A 17,884-nucleotide genomic window follows, 5' to 3' on the forward strand; every position below is an offset into this window, starting at 1 on the left:
CAGAGAAGGTCACTTTGTGCATTCTCCATAAGGTTTGGCACCAAAAGAGTGAGGCACGCAGAGCTCAATGGGGCCAGCAGCCCACAGATGCCCCAAGTGCCTCACAACCCCCCTTGTGGGCATGGCCCCTCCATTCATGTGCTCCAATTAGCAGGAAGGTTGCACACAGAGCGAGCAGAATCAACACCTGCCTGGGGCACCTCGCCTCCAGCACAGCCCTCACACTGCTCAGAAGCACGTGAGCATTGATTTGGGGACCATTCCTGGGGCAGATAGATGCTTTGAGCAAACAAAAGCCTTCCAGAGCTGGCTGCTCTCAGCCCCTTAAAAGAAGCCATGTGTGTACATGCACAAAATAAAGCAGAAAAAAAATACATGTACATACCAACTTGCATCTTCCAAGTGTGCGCATATGTGCGGATACATTGGATGCAGATACATTATCTGCACGCGTTCATTTATGCACACACATACATGCATGTATACCTGGAAACTGCAAAATCACCAAGTGAAATCAATGGTTTGTTTCCAAATAACTGGAGGGTGGAAGCTGCAGCAGTGCCAGGCAGTGCCCAGCCCCATGGCTCCCAGCACAACCCCCAGCACCGAGCATTGCTCTGTACGGAGCAGCAGAGCATCCCCAGCCAGCAGGAACTGCCCAAACTGCTCATATCACAGTGCTTTGCCCCGGGACGTGGATGAGAAAAGCTCTTCCCTGCACGTAGGACAGGGACTGAGTGCACAGCGTGGCACAGGCATGGCAATCCCATAACTGCTGCCCCGCAGTGTGAACTCATGGCCTTGTGGCACTGCGACAGCTGCTAGGCTTGCACTGATGCTGCTGAATCGCTCCTGTAGGGCATTGCACTTTGGGAGCCCACGCTGCAGGGGGAGATGCCATGAAACAGAGCACCTGCAGGGTCCGTGTGCCAGCCCCAGCAGCTCAGGTCCATCCTTCACTCACATGCTCACCTCTCCTTGCTGCTCCCACCTCTGCCATCCTGTCTCTGCACTGCGTGGGATCAGAGCACCATCATCAGGAGCTGAGATGCATTCCACACCACATCCCTGGTTACAGAAAACAAAGCCTAAAGCCAAGCAGCTTCAGTTTCAGAAAAAGCAAACAAAAACCTCTCCGAGAACCCCACATGCCTGAACAGCACCTGCCCTGAGCCAGTCCCATGCCAGAGCTGAAGATGCTGGGGACCAGCATGAGGAGAGGGTGGGACACAGCAGTCAGCTTGGACCCCGAGTGCCACAGCCCCAGGAGCAGAGGGACATCCATCACTGCACCACAGTCCATGAGAGAGGACACTCCAGGCTGAAGTGTTTGTTCATCTTTTTCCCTCCTAAACTTCGCAAGATTTTTATCTGGGCAGAGTTGGAAAGATGCAATCTTGCAAGATACGGTCAAGTTTATGGAGCTTGCAGGAAAAAAAGCAGGGGTATTTTGTCACCATGTGGTCAGCAGGATTTTGCATCAGTGAGCACCTGGCACCTTGGAAAGTCTCTGCAGCCCTTTAAACACACGAAATTGTGCTCATCAAAGAGAATTTGGTTCCGGACCTGGCTGTGATGCTGAATAAGCAGAGCCTTTTATTTCCACAGAACTGGGGGAAAAAGTGTTTTGCTTGTTGGGCATTTCGCTGGGAGCAAATCTATGAGCAGAGCCATACAAATATTGGGTGGAAAGGTGCAACAGAGCTGAAGAACGTGCAGGAGGATTTTATGGTGTGGCTGCAGCCACAGTGGTATGTCCACAAGAAGGGCAACAATGGAGGCTTCCAAGCACAGGGATGATGGGTTCAGTGATGGAAGTGGAAAAGAGGGGGAACAATGCATTGCACAGGAAATGCAGAACAGAGGATAACGAGAGGCATCTGAGATAAAGACTGACTGTAAGAATTCAAGGAGAGGGGGAAAAAAAAGCTTATTTTCAGGAATCTCAGAACAAAGGCTGAAACCCATCCCCAGGGGATGCTTCTTTGTGATGTGGCACCGTAGGAAGATCAGATTATGTCTGAAATAAAAGTTAATTTTAGTTAAAAAGACAAAAAGGCTTAAAACCAAGATGAATATTTGGCAACGAGAAGTGAGACTAATCACAGTGCTTAGCAGCTCCCTGAGGCCATTTAACTTCTTCTCTGGAAGAGATCTGATGAGAACAATGTCCAGTGGCACCTCAGGCTGCCTGCAGCCCACAGGAACCCTGTGCACAGGAGGAGGGCATCCATGTGGGTTGTAAAGCTTTCCTCCAGTTCTGGGTTTGCTTTTCACTCTTCCTTTACAACTTTCTCCTAATGAAGGTGCCTCTGTCAGCACCCACAGCCACTGCATCGGCCCAGGGCTACCACCATCCATCCTGCAGCACAGGTGCACACACAGCAGCAGTGTAAGGGGGAGTAAATTTAGCATGCAGTGCCTTAGGAAACCCAGAGCAAACCTCACGGCAGGGAAAAAAGAAAAGGGAAAAAGGAGCAGAAGGCTGCTGTGGGCAGTGATGGGTGCTGCAGCTCAGTGCTCTCCCCGCTCCCAGGGGCTGGGGTTGCCCCGGTGGCTCTCAGCATCCTTCCACAGCACTTAGCCTGAGTGCTTTATCTTCTCATTCCCACTCCATTACTCCTTCAAGAAGGTCCTCTCTCTGCAGTAGCTGCATGCAAGCTCCTTCCCCATCTCTGCTATAGACAAGTTGTTAAGTAACACCATATAATTTCTCGCTCAAAAAACGTCCTTCCCTGTGATGCCCTGTCCCAATTAACTCAGGGGTGCACAGGGCAGCCAATTATAAATCCTGCTCATTGAAGCTCCCCTCACCCAAGCTCACAAAAACCCTTTCAGGTGAAACCAGCCAGGTGTGAGGAGTGCTCAGCACGGCACAGCAACAAACCCACTCAGCACAGACCCCAGGCACAGCCCCTCTTTGTGCCCAAGGTCAGCCGATGCCTCCCCTGGGTGTCTCACGGTCACTTTGAGTTTGATTATTTCCTCTAAAGAGTAAATGCTGACAGTGCACTCAGGGCTGAGCAGGACCAAAAGGAATATACAATTTATTTCTGCTTTATGGTTGGGGTGAGGGCCACAGTGGGACCTGGAGTGCTCGGCCACATCCCAGGGACACTCAGAGCTAACAGCATCCTTAATTAAAGGGAAAGGGGAAAAAGCATACCCAAGAAGCAGCCCATGCCATATGGCAAGAGTGGTGCTTGTCTCCTGTGGCACAGGGCAGAAAGCAATTGTAATTAACCGCTTTTAATTAACTCTAGTGCAGGGGAATGCGTAGGAGAGCCCAACGATAGCTGCAGTGCTGGAGGCAGCAGTACTGCAGGGAGCATCCCTGCGCCAAGCATCACCACAACCTGCATCACTGCAATCCCAAGCCCTAAGCTCCCCAAGTCCCAGGCCCTCCTAGCCTCTCTGTACCCCCATAGGAGGAAGCACTCACCCCAGCACCCTGCTGCAGACCTGACCTGCTGTTCTTCATGCCCCTGGTCCTGCCCCAGCCCCCACACACCTCTCAGGCAGCACCTGATGCACACCCTGTGATTCCATATGGGGAGCATGGTCATACAGCCAAAACCTACAGCCCTCCTGGTAGTGATTTATGGCCTGTGCCTCCTCTGCTGCTTAATCAGCTAATTAGCTGACAGCTGCTGCCTGCTACAATGATAGGACAAAGCAATCGGGAACAAACACACCTGGTTATTCAGAAACATCTCAGTGCAGCCCCACAAACACCCCCTGCCATCCCAACTGCTGCATGGTGCATCTTCAGAAGCTGCCCCCATTGCAGGTGTCCCAAACCAACCTGTGCAGGAGAGGCAGAAAAAGAGTAAGACTTTGTGTCACTAAGCAAGGGCTGAGCTGCTCAGAGCCTGCAGCTTTGCTTGTCTCTGCTTGGCTGAGAGAACCTTGTTTAAGGCTTCGTGACCTCCAACAGTGCCATGGAAGCAGTAAGATGAAGGTATCCCACTTGTGTGTCTGCCCACCCGTCTATCTACCTATCCACCCCTCCATATATCCAGCTATCCATCCATCTGTTCATCCACTGGTCCACCCATAGAATCACAGAATCATTGAGGTTGGACAAGACTACTAAGACCACCAAGTCCAATTGTCAGCCCATTGCCACCAAGCCCTCCGAGCCACGTCCCATCTATCCATCCATCTCCCCATCCATCTCTCTATTCACCCATCCATTTCACTACCTATCTATCAGAAATGAGACAAACATGTTGTTTTTTAAGAAAGAAGTTTTAAATAAAATCTATGCAGCACCACACACACTGACTAAAGCATTTCAGACTCCACACCCACAGAAGAATAATCAGGCTCAGAAGAGCTCCAGTAACGCCGTTCCTCCCTTTCCACCCCCAGTTTCCTTACTCTGTGTTGATGCCACTGCCCACAGCAGCTGGCCTTTACCAGTAACACCAGACCAAGGGGATGCATCCCACATGAGTTCTCAATCCCTGTGGCAGCTGGCCACAAGGACAAGGACTCCACATCCCCAGGGCTGCCCTGAGCTCCTTTGGTACCCTAGCAGCCCACATCCCACCTTATAAGCAAAGCTGGGAAAGAAGGAGTAGGCTTTCTTGTGGATCATCTGCAGGCAGTTTGGTTTATTGTTACCAAAATGCACAAAAATGTCACCATTCCTGAGCCTTGCAGGGGGAAAACAACGTTGCTTGGAAACATCCCCATTATTGCTTTGGAACAGCTTCTTTTTGAACAGAAAATGAATAAAATATGCAATTTGCTCCCTGCAAACAGGCTGCTTCACATAGCAGTGAGGCCCAGCAAAGCTCCTGGGCTGAGCTCCTGCAGGAGCCTGGCAGCAGGGCAGTGACCCACAACTTTCCCTCTGAGTGCAAGCAGGCGGGAGGGAGAAAGGTGGGTGCAGAGCTCCCTGCTGCTGGCACTGCTCAGCCACTGCCCCCAGAGGCCCAGCACCCAGCGGACTTTGCTGTGCTGCTCTTGCTGTTCTGAGCTGGTGACAGGATGCACACTTTGCACTGCTGGAGCATGACAGTACACCGATGGGTTTGCATGCAAAGTTTGCAGTACAAGTGCTGTCCCAGATCATGCTGGCCGGCTGCTCACAGCATTCAGGGTGAAGCTGTGGCTCTGGGGCCCAGTGCAGTGCTGGAGCACGGAGCTGCTCCTCAAAGCACTCCTGAGCAGCACAGCCCCATTGCTCACGGCTCTCGCAGTAGTTGGCAGTGCAGGGCTGCAGGTGTTGGGGTGCAGCTGTGCCCTGTCCCCTGCTCTCTTCACACTTTCCAAACCATCCCCGCCACACACGCAACCACAGGCATGGAGGCAGCTGTCTGAGCTGAAATTCCCTGCAGTTTTCTTGGCTGCATCCTTCAGAAAGTTGCCGATGACGCATTGAAATGCAGATCAGTGGAAGTGCATGGGCTGCAGCCAAGTGCAGGGTTTGCAGTGAGCGCCGCTGCTGTCCCACATGCACCGAAGTTCCCCGTGCTCTGCGCTCAGCAGGGAGTGCAGTGCTGGCACCCAGCTTTGTTCCCTGCAGCGTGGGAAGCACTGCATGCACAGAGGTGGAGGCTCAGCTCTCCGAAAGCCCGCGGAGCTCTGCAGGGCCCCACAGTGAGCACTGCACAGGGCCATGCATCCTCTGAGCACTGAGCACTGCCCTGTCCCACTCTTGGTGAATGCCTCACAGCTCTATGCTGTAGCAATAGTCTGAAATAAAAGATATTCTATTCCAAATTCCAACTGGACTCTGCAGAAGTGGCCATGCTAGAACAATTCTTTTTAAATGCCTTAAACTGCGCACTTCACTGGCAATTAATTTAGCAGTGTATCTACATCACATCCTTTCTTTCACCCATTTAGGCATTAGATTAATGTTGTCATGCAGTGTTTAAATGGAAAAAAAACCAACACAGGAGCAGCCCGGGAGTGGATGTGGCATCCATCCATGCCGGCAGCCCAGATGCTTGCAGCCTGCTGCCCGGCAGCTCCCTGCCACCCACAGCCACAGCGCATGGCACTGCCATCACACTGCATCTCACAGTTCCAGAGCTCATCGCCTCCCAGTGCCGCCCAGTGCCACTGTCCCATGGCACCAGTGCCAGCACCCCATGCCAGCACTCCTCTCACCCACAGTCATGTCCCATCCAATGGTGACAGTGGCAGACCCTGCACACAGCTCTGAGGCACAGCTGCCACCCACAGGCTCTGCTTCAAAGCTTCACCTCAAACCCCTTTGTGCAGATGGAACCTGGAGGAGGAGAGGCGGCTCCTTTGGATCCATTAAATCTGCAGTCCTGAGGGCAAATGCATTGTGAATGTAAGGGCAAACCCTTCCTGCTCACTGGAGCGGTCTTACAGCAATAAAGTGAAGCTCAGGCTATGAGCCATAAAAAAAATCCCGGAGAGCTATTGAAATGATACGTAACCTTGTGGCAGAATAATTGGGCTATTGCCTGACAGTGCTTAAAGCTACCCATAACTGCAGCAAAAGCTATGAATTCCTGACCACACGAGGCAGCCATCTGCCTGACGTCCACAGCAGCAGGCAGGGACAGGGAGGACCCGAGCCCCAGGATACCACAAGCAGATCCTCGCTCACCACAGGGCACGGCAGCAGGGAGCTCACCCAACTCATGCACAGTGCACTTCCACTGCCTGGCATCTGCCCACAAAGCTTTGCCAATGCAGCGCTGGCATTCCTAACGCAATGCGTCTGTATGGGAAATCCATACCTTGCTGACAGCGCTGCAACGTTTCTTGTGGCCCACGGTGCGTGCAGGAGGAGTGGAGGAGGAAGCTTGAGGCCGAGGCGTGAGGGGAGGGTGCAGCACTGTGCAGAGGGAACAATGGGACCACAATGGGGGTTTGTCCTCATTGCGTGCACCAATTGTGTTTGCCACCAGAGGCTGATCTGGGTGGGGAAGCAGGATGTTCCGGCACCCCATTTGTCACGGTTTCCCTGGCAGAGCACGGGACGTCTGGTGCGTGGCTCTGCCCGTGGCACAGAGCTGTGGGGGGCAGGGAGGTGGCAGCCCCACACCCATCATAGCACCCACCTGTGCCTGCACTTTGCTCCCAGTACAGCAGATTGCAGCCCTGCAGCCGCAACGCCCTCCAGGCAAAGAGGAAGAACGCTGCACCCCCCCAGACAGGACCAGATGCACCCAGCCAGACACCCCCCCCTCTTGCCCCATGGTGATGCAGCTGCCACAAGTAGTGACATGGGGAAGCCCCATCTGATGGTTCCATGGCACGGCTGCACGTGGGCTCATGGCACGTGGCAGCTCGCTTCCTGCAGCCGTGCACTGCTTGCTTTGTGCTGCTTGATGCCTGGGTGATGCCACAATTAGACGTGAAGGAAACGAAGTGAGATGGAACAAATGAAACGTGAGCATGGAAACACATCTGGATCCTAATATTTGCAGACATTCCTAAAAGAATGCCTTTATTCCAGTGAGCTTTGTATTTTATGTTCCAATATCATCTGGAGCAAAGACAGAAATGAGCCATGTCACAAAAAGCCCCAGTGCCAGCTCTGCTCCCCACAGCCCCAACACTCTCCATCACCATCTCCCTGCACACAAACAGCAAGACAAGGACCACTCTCAAAAACGGCTTGCCGTCCACGGCACCAGGCTCCCTGCAATGCTGTGCCCATGGCAGTGCTCCATGGCAGTGCCATAATGCCATACCCCGAGGCGATGCCCCATGGTGATGCTGTGCCCCATGGCAATGTCCTATGGCAATGACACAGATCCTCTCCAAGCACAGCATCCGCATGTTCAGTGCAGGTACTCAGCAGTGCTGGAGTGCTGTATTTTTAGCATAAAACAAAAGGCATCCTAAGTAGCACGTCACTTCAGGCAGCACACATTGTAAAGCTTGTCAGCAGTGACATAATGCAAGCAGAAAATGAACTGGGAAGGACTTCAGCCTGAAATACAAGGGAGCTGAGGACTTTACAGCATTACTACTGCAGCTGTTGGGGAAAGCCTTGGGCTTCTCCAGGCACGGAATTTCCCTTGGATTGAGGAACCAGAGATGAACACGAAACACCAGCTCTGTCACTGCTGGAAAGCCTCTTCCCTAACTAAAGGTTACCTCAATCCAGCAGCAGCACCAGGGCAGAGCCGGGAGCTTTGTGCAGCTCTTCCTCTCATTTCCCCCATGCTGCTTCTCTTGGGGAAGAAATCTCCCCTAGGTATGGAGAGATTTGGGAGCAGAACCAGGGATTAGTCACAAGGATAAAGCCTCAGCCCCATCACAGCTGCGATGCTATTCCTGCTGCAGTCCCCCAGGCTGCCCGCAGCCGGGAGCCGGTGGAGCTGTGCCAGCTGCCAGCTGGAGCAGAGCTCAGCCCTCACTGGAGAAACCTTCCCCAGAACTAAACCCGGGATGAGTTATAGAGCCCCAACACTGCACGGCAGCAGAAAGCACAGCCACCTCATGCGTTGGTCATTGTGGAAGCCCCAGGAAATCAGCAGGAATAACTGCTGACAATCAGCACATGGTCCACGATACTAACGAGCAGAAGCTGTGACTTGGTGATGGGTTACATCTGTAGTGCTCCGTGCTTGTGCACACAGCAGTGCAGGGCAGCAGGCACGGCCCTGGGAAGTCACTGGGGCCAAACCCACAATGCACAGCAAACAGCAGCGAGCATCCCACCCGCCCGTGTCTGTGCACCCTGCTCTGTCTGTGCCACTCGCTGTGCTGCTATTGCCTCTTTGTAACAGCAGTGCTACGTGGAGTGAGCCCGTGCTGCACACACCCGGTGCCTAGCAGCAGCCCGGCACAGGGCACAGTGCCCGCCCCACGGCCAGAGCTGCACAGCCTGAGCCCCACGGGAGCCCCTCAGTCAGGATCTGTCCCCCAGCAGCTGATGAGGGGACATCCCAACCAAAAATAGCAAAGTGACAAAGCTAGGAGAGCCCTCTTTTTTCAACTGAAGGTGTGGCAGAGAAGCCTGTCAGCTGGAGCATCTCAGAACAAAGGAGCAGCCTTGTACTGGTTTTCCAGACTATGAGCAATCTGTGCAAAACATTCTATAGGAATGCTCGTGATTTCCTTCTGCATCAGCCCTGCCCCGGCTGAAGTCTGATGGAGCTGCACCGAGGGCAGCTGCTCCCCTTTGCCCCGTGCACGCCGCAAATGAACTTTTCCTGTCCAGCCTCTAACGTGCTTTGCTAATTGATTCTGCTCATTAACATCAGCGTAAGTTATGTCAAGCACTTCATGGGAACCATCTTAACAGCGGTGCCATAAATTCACAAGTATCCCTCACAGCCCACACGGTGTTCTTTGTGCAAAATCACAGGCACGCACGCTGGCAGAAGCCTTAGCACTTTGGTTATGCAGAGGTTTAAAGATCCCCTAAATCTCAGCAGCTCTCTCTTCTGACACCGGAGGCATCCGGAGAGGAAATCCTATAGAGCTGCAAAGCAAAGAACCATCACACACCGCAACCGAGCAACGGGCGCCGCGACCGTACCTATATTTCATGCCAGTTTGTTTGGCGGTGGATTCCTTGAGCGAGATGTGATGCTGGGGGGTGAAGGTCCCCAGGCTGCGGGCGATAATCGCCACGGTCCGGAATTTGGCCCTGGCTGCGTTCACCACGTTGGGCGCGGCGGCGTTCTGCTTGCTGATGAGCCGCTCTTCCCCATTGCGACTCTTCAGGTTGTGCTCCGTGCAGGCGATGGACACCTGCATCTCGCCCCGCGCCCCGGGGGGGCCGGTGCCTGGGACACGTCGCCGGGCAGAAGCCCCCAACCCAAGCTCGGCTCGCGGTCACACCTCCCCCGGCGACGGCCGCGGTGGGTCGGGGAGCGGCATCCGCCTTTAGTCGGGCGCTCGGGGGAACATGGAGCTGCCCCCGGTGCTCGCAGGCTTCGCCGCCGCCGCGTTACATCGGTGCGGGAGCGCCTCGAGCCCAGCCGGGAGCCCGGAGCCCCCCCAGAGCCGCTGCTCCCCCGGGAGAGGAGCTGCCTTTTGTACGGACACAAAGGCGCCGGTGGAAGAAGCAGCGGGGAGAGCAGCGCTCGGAGCGGCTTGACGTTGAAAATGGGCTAATCATGGGGAAAAAAAGGAAGAAAAAAAAAAAAAAGAGGGGGAGGGCGAGAACAAGCGCTGTGCTCTGGAGTGCCGCTGGGTTAACTCCTTCCTGCCCCACGCTCCCCGCACGGCCGCAGCGAACATCCTCCGCTTCGGCTTCGGCAGGGGGCTGGGGGCGGACCTGTGGGTGTGGGGAGTGGAGGATGGGATGCAGGGGTGGCTTTGGGGCGAGCGTCTAAAAGCTGGGCTAACTGAGCTCGTAGCACTGGGAGTCACCACCACACAACGTTTGGCGTCAGGTTACTGCAAGATCATCAATAAATGCATGCTACCCATCTCAAATTAACATTGCTACGCATCCAGTGAGTGTGGAACTGAGGGTCGCTGACACAGCTGCCCGCACTATGCTGTGCAGAGGGACCCCAAGGAGAGAATCATAGAATCACAGACTCGTTAAGATTGGAAAAGACCTCCAAGATCATTGAATGCCTTAGGCTGGAAGGAAGCTTAAAGATCATCGAGTGCCAACCCCTGGCCTAGCACTAGATCAGGCTGCCCAGGGCTAGGGTTAGGATCCCCAAGCTCGACCACAACCCACCCCACCATGACCACTGCCAGCATCCCTCAGATCCACATCTCCATTGTTCTGAACCCCTCCAGGGAAGTTGAGCTCACTACTCCCTGGGCAGCTGTGGCAGTGCCCGACTGCTCTTCCACAGAATAAATTTCACTTAATATCCAACATGAATCTCTCCTGGCATGGCATGAGGCCATCACTCGTCCTCCTGTCACTGTTACCTGGGAGCAGAGGCTGACCGCCCTCACCACAACCTCCTCTCAGGGAGTTGGAAAGCCATAATGTGTTCCCTCCACCTCCTCTTCCCCATGCTGAGCCGTCCCATTCCCTCAGCCACTCTCTCTAGTGCATGTGCTCCAGGCCCCTCCCAGCTCAGTGTCTTTCTTGCAGTGACACAGGCCGCAGTGCCATTGGCATTCTTGGCCACCCGGGCACACTGCTGGCTCATGTCAACCAGCATCCCCAGATCCTTTTCCACAGCACAGTTTTCCAGCCACTCAGCCCCAAAAGCAACAACTCCTGGTGAGACTGTTCTTGCACTTAAAATGTGGGATACCTCTTTTGGTGTAAAGTCACCAGCTTTAGTTTTAAAAAACCTCAAAGCAGTGCCCTCTTCCCCCTGTAGCTCCACACAGACATGAAGTGTTGCACGTTAACCAAGAAAATGGAAATGTTATGCTGTTATGCTTTTAATCGTTATGCAAACACGCTGAGCAGCCTAACACAGCTTTTAAAGCACAACCCAATGTATTTTGGGCCTGAGGTGGGCTCTCAGGACGGCTGCTGTCAGAGCTCAGCTGGCTGCTGGCTGCAGGAACCCAGAGCTGTGCAGACCCAATCCAGGTCACCGATAACAATGCCACCTCAGCTGCTTTAAGTGCTTTAGCCGAAACCCTTCACTGCCAGGAGAAGGCAGTGACATGGAGGAGACCGGCCCCACCAATGGCACATGAGCCCCTCGGCAAAGTTTCTCTGCTCATAGCCTCTTCAACAAGACAGGAAGTTATTCCCAGTTTAGCTATATTTTATTGAAGTTGTGCCTGCGTGTCTATCATATGGGAGGGGAGAGCAACTCCTCGCTCGTTACCACCCTGCGCTGCAGGCACCGAGCTTCTATTTCACAGCCCGGGCGATCAGTGTGCCACAGCTCGGTGCTGCACAGCTGCATAGCTCTGTGCGACATTACAGGGGAAATCGGAGCTGCTTTTCTGCTCGCTCCCAAGCAGCCTTTTTTTTTCCCCTCTGCTTTCCCCTGGTTCCCCCAGCTCTGCTTGGATAGCTCCTGCACTGCGCACAGCGCCTGGGCAGCTCCAGAGCAGCTTTGGAGAGCTGCTCGGCCGCAGCAGTGCTCTGCATAGAGGCAGAGCCAGCATCCAGCCTTTCTACTCGGCACAGAGCAGCCCTTAAGCTCCTCACGCTGCTCTGCTCTGTGACCATCGCCACTGCTACGTTTGCAGCTTTCCTTCTGCTGCTGGCAGGGAAAAGGCATCCGGTGAGCTCGGCTGCCCAGCACCACAGGGCTTCTGCAGCACACAGGCTGCAGATCAGGCAGCACCACTGAGAAGAAAGCAGCAAGCAACAGAGAGGAGGAACCTGGCAGGGATTAACCTCAGAAAGATCTGCAGGACAGACGTTCCCCCACCACTGCCATATAGGCACAGTCCTGTCCCAAGGCACAACTGCGGGAGCTGCAGAGCCCACCCAACCTGTGCCCCATCCCGGTGCCAGCTGGGGCTCACTGCAGACCCCGCTGCCTCCGTGGAGCCATCCCCACACACCACTCAAACCTCAGCATCGGGGCTGCAGCAGGTAATGTGCCCTGAGCCCAGCTGGACACCCTTGGTGAATCCTCACTGCACATCCCAACATAAGTTGTGCCTCAGAAGCTTTGGCTATGAACACAGTGTGTGCAGTTCTGCTCTATCTCAGTGCAGAAAACAACCAGGCTTCCTGCTGGGCTGCCTGCTGATGGAGAAGCTTCATTACACCTCCCTGCATCACTCCTATGCAAGCATGGCGAGGTAGCAGGACAGCAGTGGGAATTGGGCTGACCCTACAGGGATGTACCACAGCAAACGCAACACCAAGGAGGGGAGATGACAAATGTTGTGTCACAGGGACTAGCCCAAGCTTGAGTTATCATTCCCCTGCGGTGGGAACAAGCAATAAACATATCAAAACTATCATGAAAATAGAGTATTTGGGGTTATTCTAATCAGAGCAGAGCAGGATGCCAGCAGGATGCCCAGCTGTGTAAGTTCACCCTATAGAACAGACTTTAAGTATCACGGAAGGGGAACAGCTGCCCGTTCTCAACCCTCTCCCAGCCTGGGCCCAGCCCAATGCTGACTGCAGCACCACTCCATCCAAGGGCAGGTCAGGGTTTCCCCCATTATGAGCTCAGAGGATGCTTGCACCCCTCAATCTCAGTGCTGTTGTAGTGTGCAACAACACAGGCAGGGTGAGGAAGGGAGCACGAGGCCAGCAGCGTGCACCAAGCAGTGTGCACCGAGCAACGTGCACTGAGCCAACACTTCTCTGTTATGCCACACACTGCACCGCGCAGACAACGCAGTCTTCCCAAGGTTCCTTGCATAGTGATTAATACATTTATTCCAAATGCAGCTCAGCCCAAGCTGTGTATTTCCAGCTTGTCTCTGCTTATTGAATAGTAAATTTAGGCAATTACGTACATTATTCTGCTATCCATACACGTCAAACACCGCCCGACTGCAGTTTGTAGCGGCTCATTTCTCTAAATAAAGTTCTGTAAAGAAATATGTTCTAAGATGTGAGGCTTGGATGCTGAAAGCAGCTTCCTGCATGGCAGCAGGTGGGAGACAGCCCAGAGCATGCTGCCCAGCACCAGCCCACAGGGCATCCCCTGTGGGAGCCGCAGCACTGCTGGAGCTGCACCCTTCACGTTCCACCTGCGGCAATTTTGCTTAAACCAATAACGTATAGTAAGCACTGCTAAAATATGTCCTTCCCAAAGAGAGATTTTTCCCAGCTTTCATGTTTCTCCTGCCATCCCACGAAGCAGGCTGAGGGACTCTGCCCCACAGCCCTCGTGCTGCCTGACAGAGATGGAGCACTGCAACTGAGAGAAAGCACTCCCAAAGTACCGGGGGCATCTGCTGTAGTCAGTACGTGGAACTGGTGCAGCAGCGGGGTGACTGGCACTCCTATCTCCCCCCTCCTGCCATGAAGGTCCTTTGGGAAGAATATTTCCTTTTTCTTGCAGAGCATCCTACAAAGGTACTTCACATTTTTGGACCTTGAACCGAGGACAGCCCTCGAGGTGCTGCAGTGTCACCCAGCAAGGAGTGCAGGGCTCCCCTGCAGAGCACAGTGCCTGCATGGCTGCAGCTACCCAGGTCTCTCCAGAATGGGGATGGAGCCAAGCGACAATGAAACCAGCACAGAAAATTCAGCAGAGCTTATCAGGAGGCAGCAGGCACCGGAGCTGCAGGAGGGAACCAAATCCCCTTTGCAGCCTTTGGCCCAAGCACCAGCACCACAGCACAGGGAGAAACAAGGAATAAAAAGTGCATTTTCACGGGGTGCAGAGCATCCCTGCTCAGCTCCATCGCTGCTGCGTTCCCCCAGCATGCGGACCCTGCAGCCATCTGCCAATGCCTGTAGGTTTAGGAGCGATGCTTTTTGTCACGGACATTTTGCCTGGCATCCTATTCCCCATCACATCTCCTCCTCACATCTCCCCGGGACATCACACACCCTGCTCAGGAATCCAGGGCTGATCATTCACTGATAATGATCGGAGGCTCACAGACTGGAATCGATTATGAGGAAACATCCCTGTGCGCAAAGTGGGTCACAGAGCTGCATTCTGGGGGCTGGAAAGGGGCATTTAAAACACACTGGGAGCTCTGCAAATGGTCCCACTCTCTGCCAGCACCACGGCACAGTGCTGGAGATGCCGTGTGCTCTGAGAGCAGAAGCAGGTGAGCAAATGGCTTTGCTACCAATGATGGGAACAGATGTGCTTGCTGAGGGGAGCTCAGAGGCTTCAGAGTAGATTACTTCACAGGAAACTATGTGTGCACACGTGTACAAGAGCATGGGTGTGCATTTGGCAACTTGCTGGGAACAGGAGATCCCTGCCCTGCTGTGCTGGGAGGAGGCCCCACACCGTGCACACCAGGGGTCCCCTGACCACCGAGCTGCACACAGCTGCTCTTTGCCCACCTCCATCCATTCGTGCAGAAAGCTGTACAAAAATAACGTGAACCATAAGCAGCGAGAGGAAAGAGAAATCATTTGGAAAATGGCTGGGCATGGAATACCTGCCTTGCACTAGAGAGCCATAGTTCAGAAGAAGAAATCACTTAACAGAAAGGACAGCTGGCAGTGAACAAAGGGCACAGCTAGGCACGGGCACAGCCATCGGTCTGCACCAGGGTGGGGAAGATGTCAGCACTGTGAGGTACATCCAGTGAGCACAACATAGCTGTACTCTGAAGCCAGCAGCAGCCATGCTCCATCTGAGAGCAGTGCTGCTATTGCCTGAGAGCAATGCTGCTGGTGCCAGCAACAAAGCCATGAGATGCACTGCTGCTCTGCCTGTTGTTCTGTAACAGGCTGAACTAAGCTGCGTTTGCTGAAGCAATGAAAGGGAAAGGAACTAATCACCCTATAAACAAACCGGCTTATGAGCATTTAGGCAGCGTTTCTTATTAGCAGTTCTTTTGTTTATCACAATTAATTAAATAGCTCTTCATTAAAAAGTTTTTCTTTTTTTTTTTTTTTAATCATGCTGTCTTTAGATCAGAGCTACAGATACGGGACAAAACTTCGGGAGGTGACTGAGCCATGCTGGGAAAGAGAAGCGTTTACACAATGGGCCTTGGCCCAAAGCGGGACAGAAATCTTTAGAAAATAAGCATCAGAAGACCCACATAACAACAAGAACCACCACAGCATATGCCAGAGGTTCTACATGGTCCTGCAGAACATTCCTTCTTCTGGGGCTGGGCTGTGTGAAGTGCAACATATCGTGGCTGCTTCTGTCAGCCGTGAAAAATGCATGGACTCGGGAGAATGGATTTGCTGGAATCCATCATCTTCAGCAGAAATTAACTGTATTGTAGTGCTTTATTCCATCTCGTTAAAGGCTGAAGATGGATGAAGAGCAGCCCATAAGCCAAGCAGCCAAGGTGCACACAGGGTGACAGAGCCAGAGCTGAGAGCAGAACCCCAGGCGTGGGGCAGCTCAGGCTGCTCAGGACCCCCTCCAGCCCAGCCCGAGCACCCGCAGGGATTAAAGCCATCCCCATGCACTCGCCATTGCTCAGGGCCATGCAAACTTCTAGCAGCATTCAAACAGCGCAGAGAACGGCCACTGCAGCATCTCTTGGGTCTCAGCAACCCGCCCACAGAGGCTCTAGGACGCAGGCAGCCCCTGCCCACAGCTCGGCCAGCCCCACCACGCGGACTCTGCCCATACCTGTACACCATCCCCGCCTGCGCCTGGACGCTCTCGTGCAGTGACAGCCCATGGAGGTGGAGGAACCTCTCCAGCTGCCTCCGCTCGCTGGCCCCACTCGCTCTCCCTGCCCCAGCTGTAGGATGGTCTCTGGGGGCCACGCTCGGCTTTTTGCCCCGCAGCGGCGCTTCGCTGGCTTTCTGCAGGGCCGGCTTGTGGGTTGGGATGTCAGCACAGGAGGGCTTGTACAAGTGCATGGCCCCACACCGTGCAGCAGCACTTGCCTTTGTGTTGTTGCAAGGGGAGCGCTCCAACTCAAGTGGGCTCCGGCTGGGAGCGCAGTGCTGTCTGCCAATAACGGGAGAGCGCTCCGAGGGGCGAGGGCTGCCAGTGGGAACGGAGTGCCGACCCTGTTTCCCAGGTCTTATATTTAGAGAATGAGAAATATTTGTTTGGGATTCCACCCAAGGCCAACAAACGTCAAAAAGAATATTCTCACAGGGTTTATTTGAGGCCTTGGTTGGAGAGATGAGTGCTGCAAGCGTCTCCCACATGGCTCCTTCAAACCTGATGGGCTCACCTACCTTGATGTAAAATGTCACAACCCAGGTTAAGTGCTCTGTAACTTCCACTGCTACGTTTCAAAGGTCCAAAAGGATGCCGTGTATAAGCAGATGCAGGGGAACAAGGCAGCCAAAGCCCCACAGAGACAAATAACCCAAGCAGACAGGGGAAATACTGAGCCTGTGTTGAGTGCTGCATTATCCTCTGACCCAACACACAGGCTTTAAGGCTGGGATCTGAGTTCCCAGAGCCTGCAGCTGTTTCTCTTAAGTGCATGTAGTACAGAAACATCCTGCATCCCCAGGGGGAAGGGAGAAACAGTGCAAGGCTTGGGGGCACCAGCAGAGCCTCCAGGTCAGAGCAGATCCAGCAATGCCTTGGTCAGGGAAGCTGCTCAGGATGCAGCACAGGATGCAGGTTTCCTGGGCTCTTACATTTTAAACACTCAGCCCACCTCCTGGCTCTCCTCTCAATCCCAAATACATCTGGAAACAAATACATCTGAAATATCAGTTAAATAATCAAGTGATGGATATATCATGCACTCAGCTAATCCTTAAAGCTTTCAAAGCAGATAAACAAGGGCTGAGCTAAAAAAGAAAACATATTTTAAAAGATTATAATTCAATGTCACAGAGAGGAGTTGTGCATGGAAATGTGGGTTACCCGTCCTCCCCTCCCCACACCACAATGCCAGGGCATGTAGGAATCCATCCTTCCACCCCATCCAAGCTCCTACATCAAACCTGTCAGTTTTACCTCCTGTTGGATCCAGCTCTCTGCTCATCTCTAAAGCAAGACGAACCAAAAGCAAAGAAATATTCCCACAAGCCACCCTGCTGTTTTCAGACATCACAGTTTCTCTGGTTTAGGGCCACAGAGGCCAGCACAACTCAGTATCATGAGGAATTCACCTTTCCCAGAAGTTACCCCCATGCCTGTGACCTTATGGTGCCACAGAGCAGCCACCACCACCACTTGGTCTCAGCCCTCAGAGATGTTTGGTCTTCCTTTGCAAGTGGTTTGATAGCTTCACACTGAATTGCTGCTTTCTCCACCTCTCGTGGTTATATACCACTTTCCTTTTGTGTTCCCCTGTTACCCACACCATCTCACACACCTGCTTCCGAGCCCCACTCAGATGCAACCACAGCCACCTGGAAACAGCAGCTACCAGAAAAGGGCCCAAATTATCATAGGTGGGTTTGGACGAGGAACCTGGGAGCTGGGAAAGGAGGCTGTGA

The 17,884-nt window shown here is 53.6% G+C and overlaps 1 protein-coding gene across 5 annotated transcripts in view; it reads right to left on the reverse strand.

Moving 5' to 3' along the window:
• KCNAB1 (potassium voltage-gated channel subfamily A regulatory beta subunit 1) overlaps positions 1-17,884 on the reverse strand; it is a gene marked incomplete at both ends in the record, with an annotated part of 35,225 nt that overhangs the window by 16,820 nt on the left and 521 nt on the right. For 3 of the 5 annotated variants that reach the window (XM_079540074.1, XM_079540073.1, XM_079540070.1), the window contains one exon: positions 9,491-9,711. The exons of 1 other annotated variant lie outside the window; for it this stretch is intronic. In XM_079540074.1, coding sequence (XP_079396200.1) covers positions 9,491-9,711 — 221 coding nt within the window. Of the gene's footprint in view, positions 1-9,490; positions 9,712-16,097; positions 16,334-17,884 lie in introns of those variants that run through there. One more of the 5 variants, XM_079540072.1, reaches the window with a different exon arrangement.

Source organism: Tetrao urogallus, assembly GCF_951394365.1.
Source record: "Tetrao urogallus genome assembly, chromosome: 9".
Lineage (NCBI taxonomy): Eukaryota > Metazoa > Chordata > Aves > Galliformes > Phasianidae > Tetrao > Tetrao urogallus.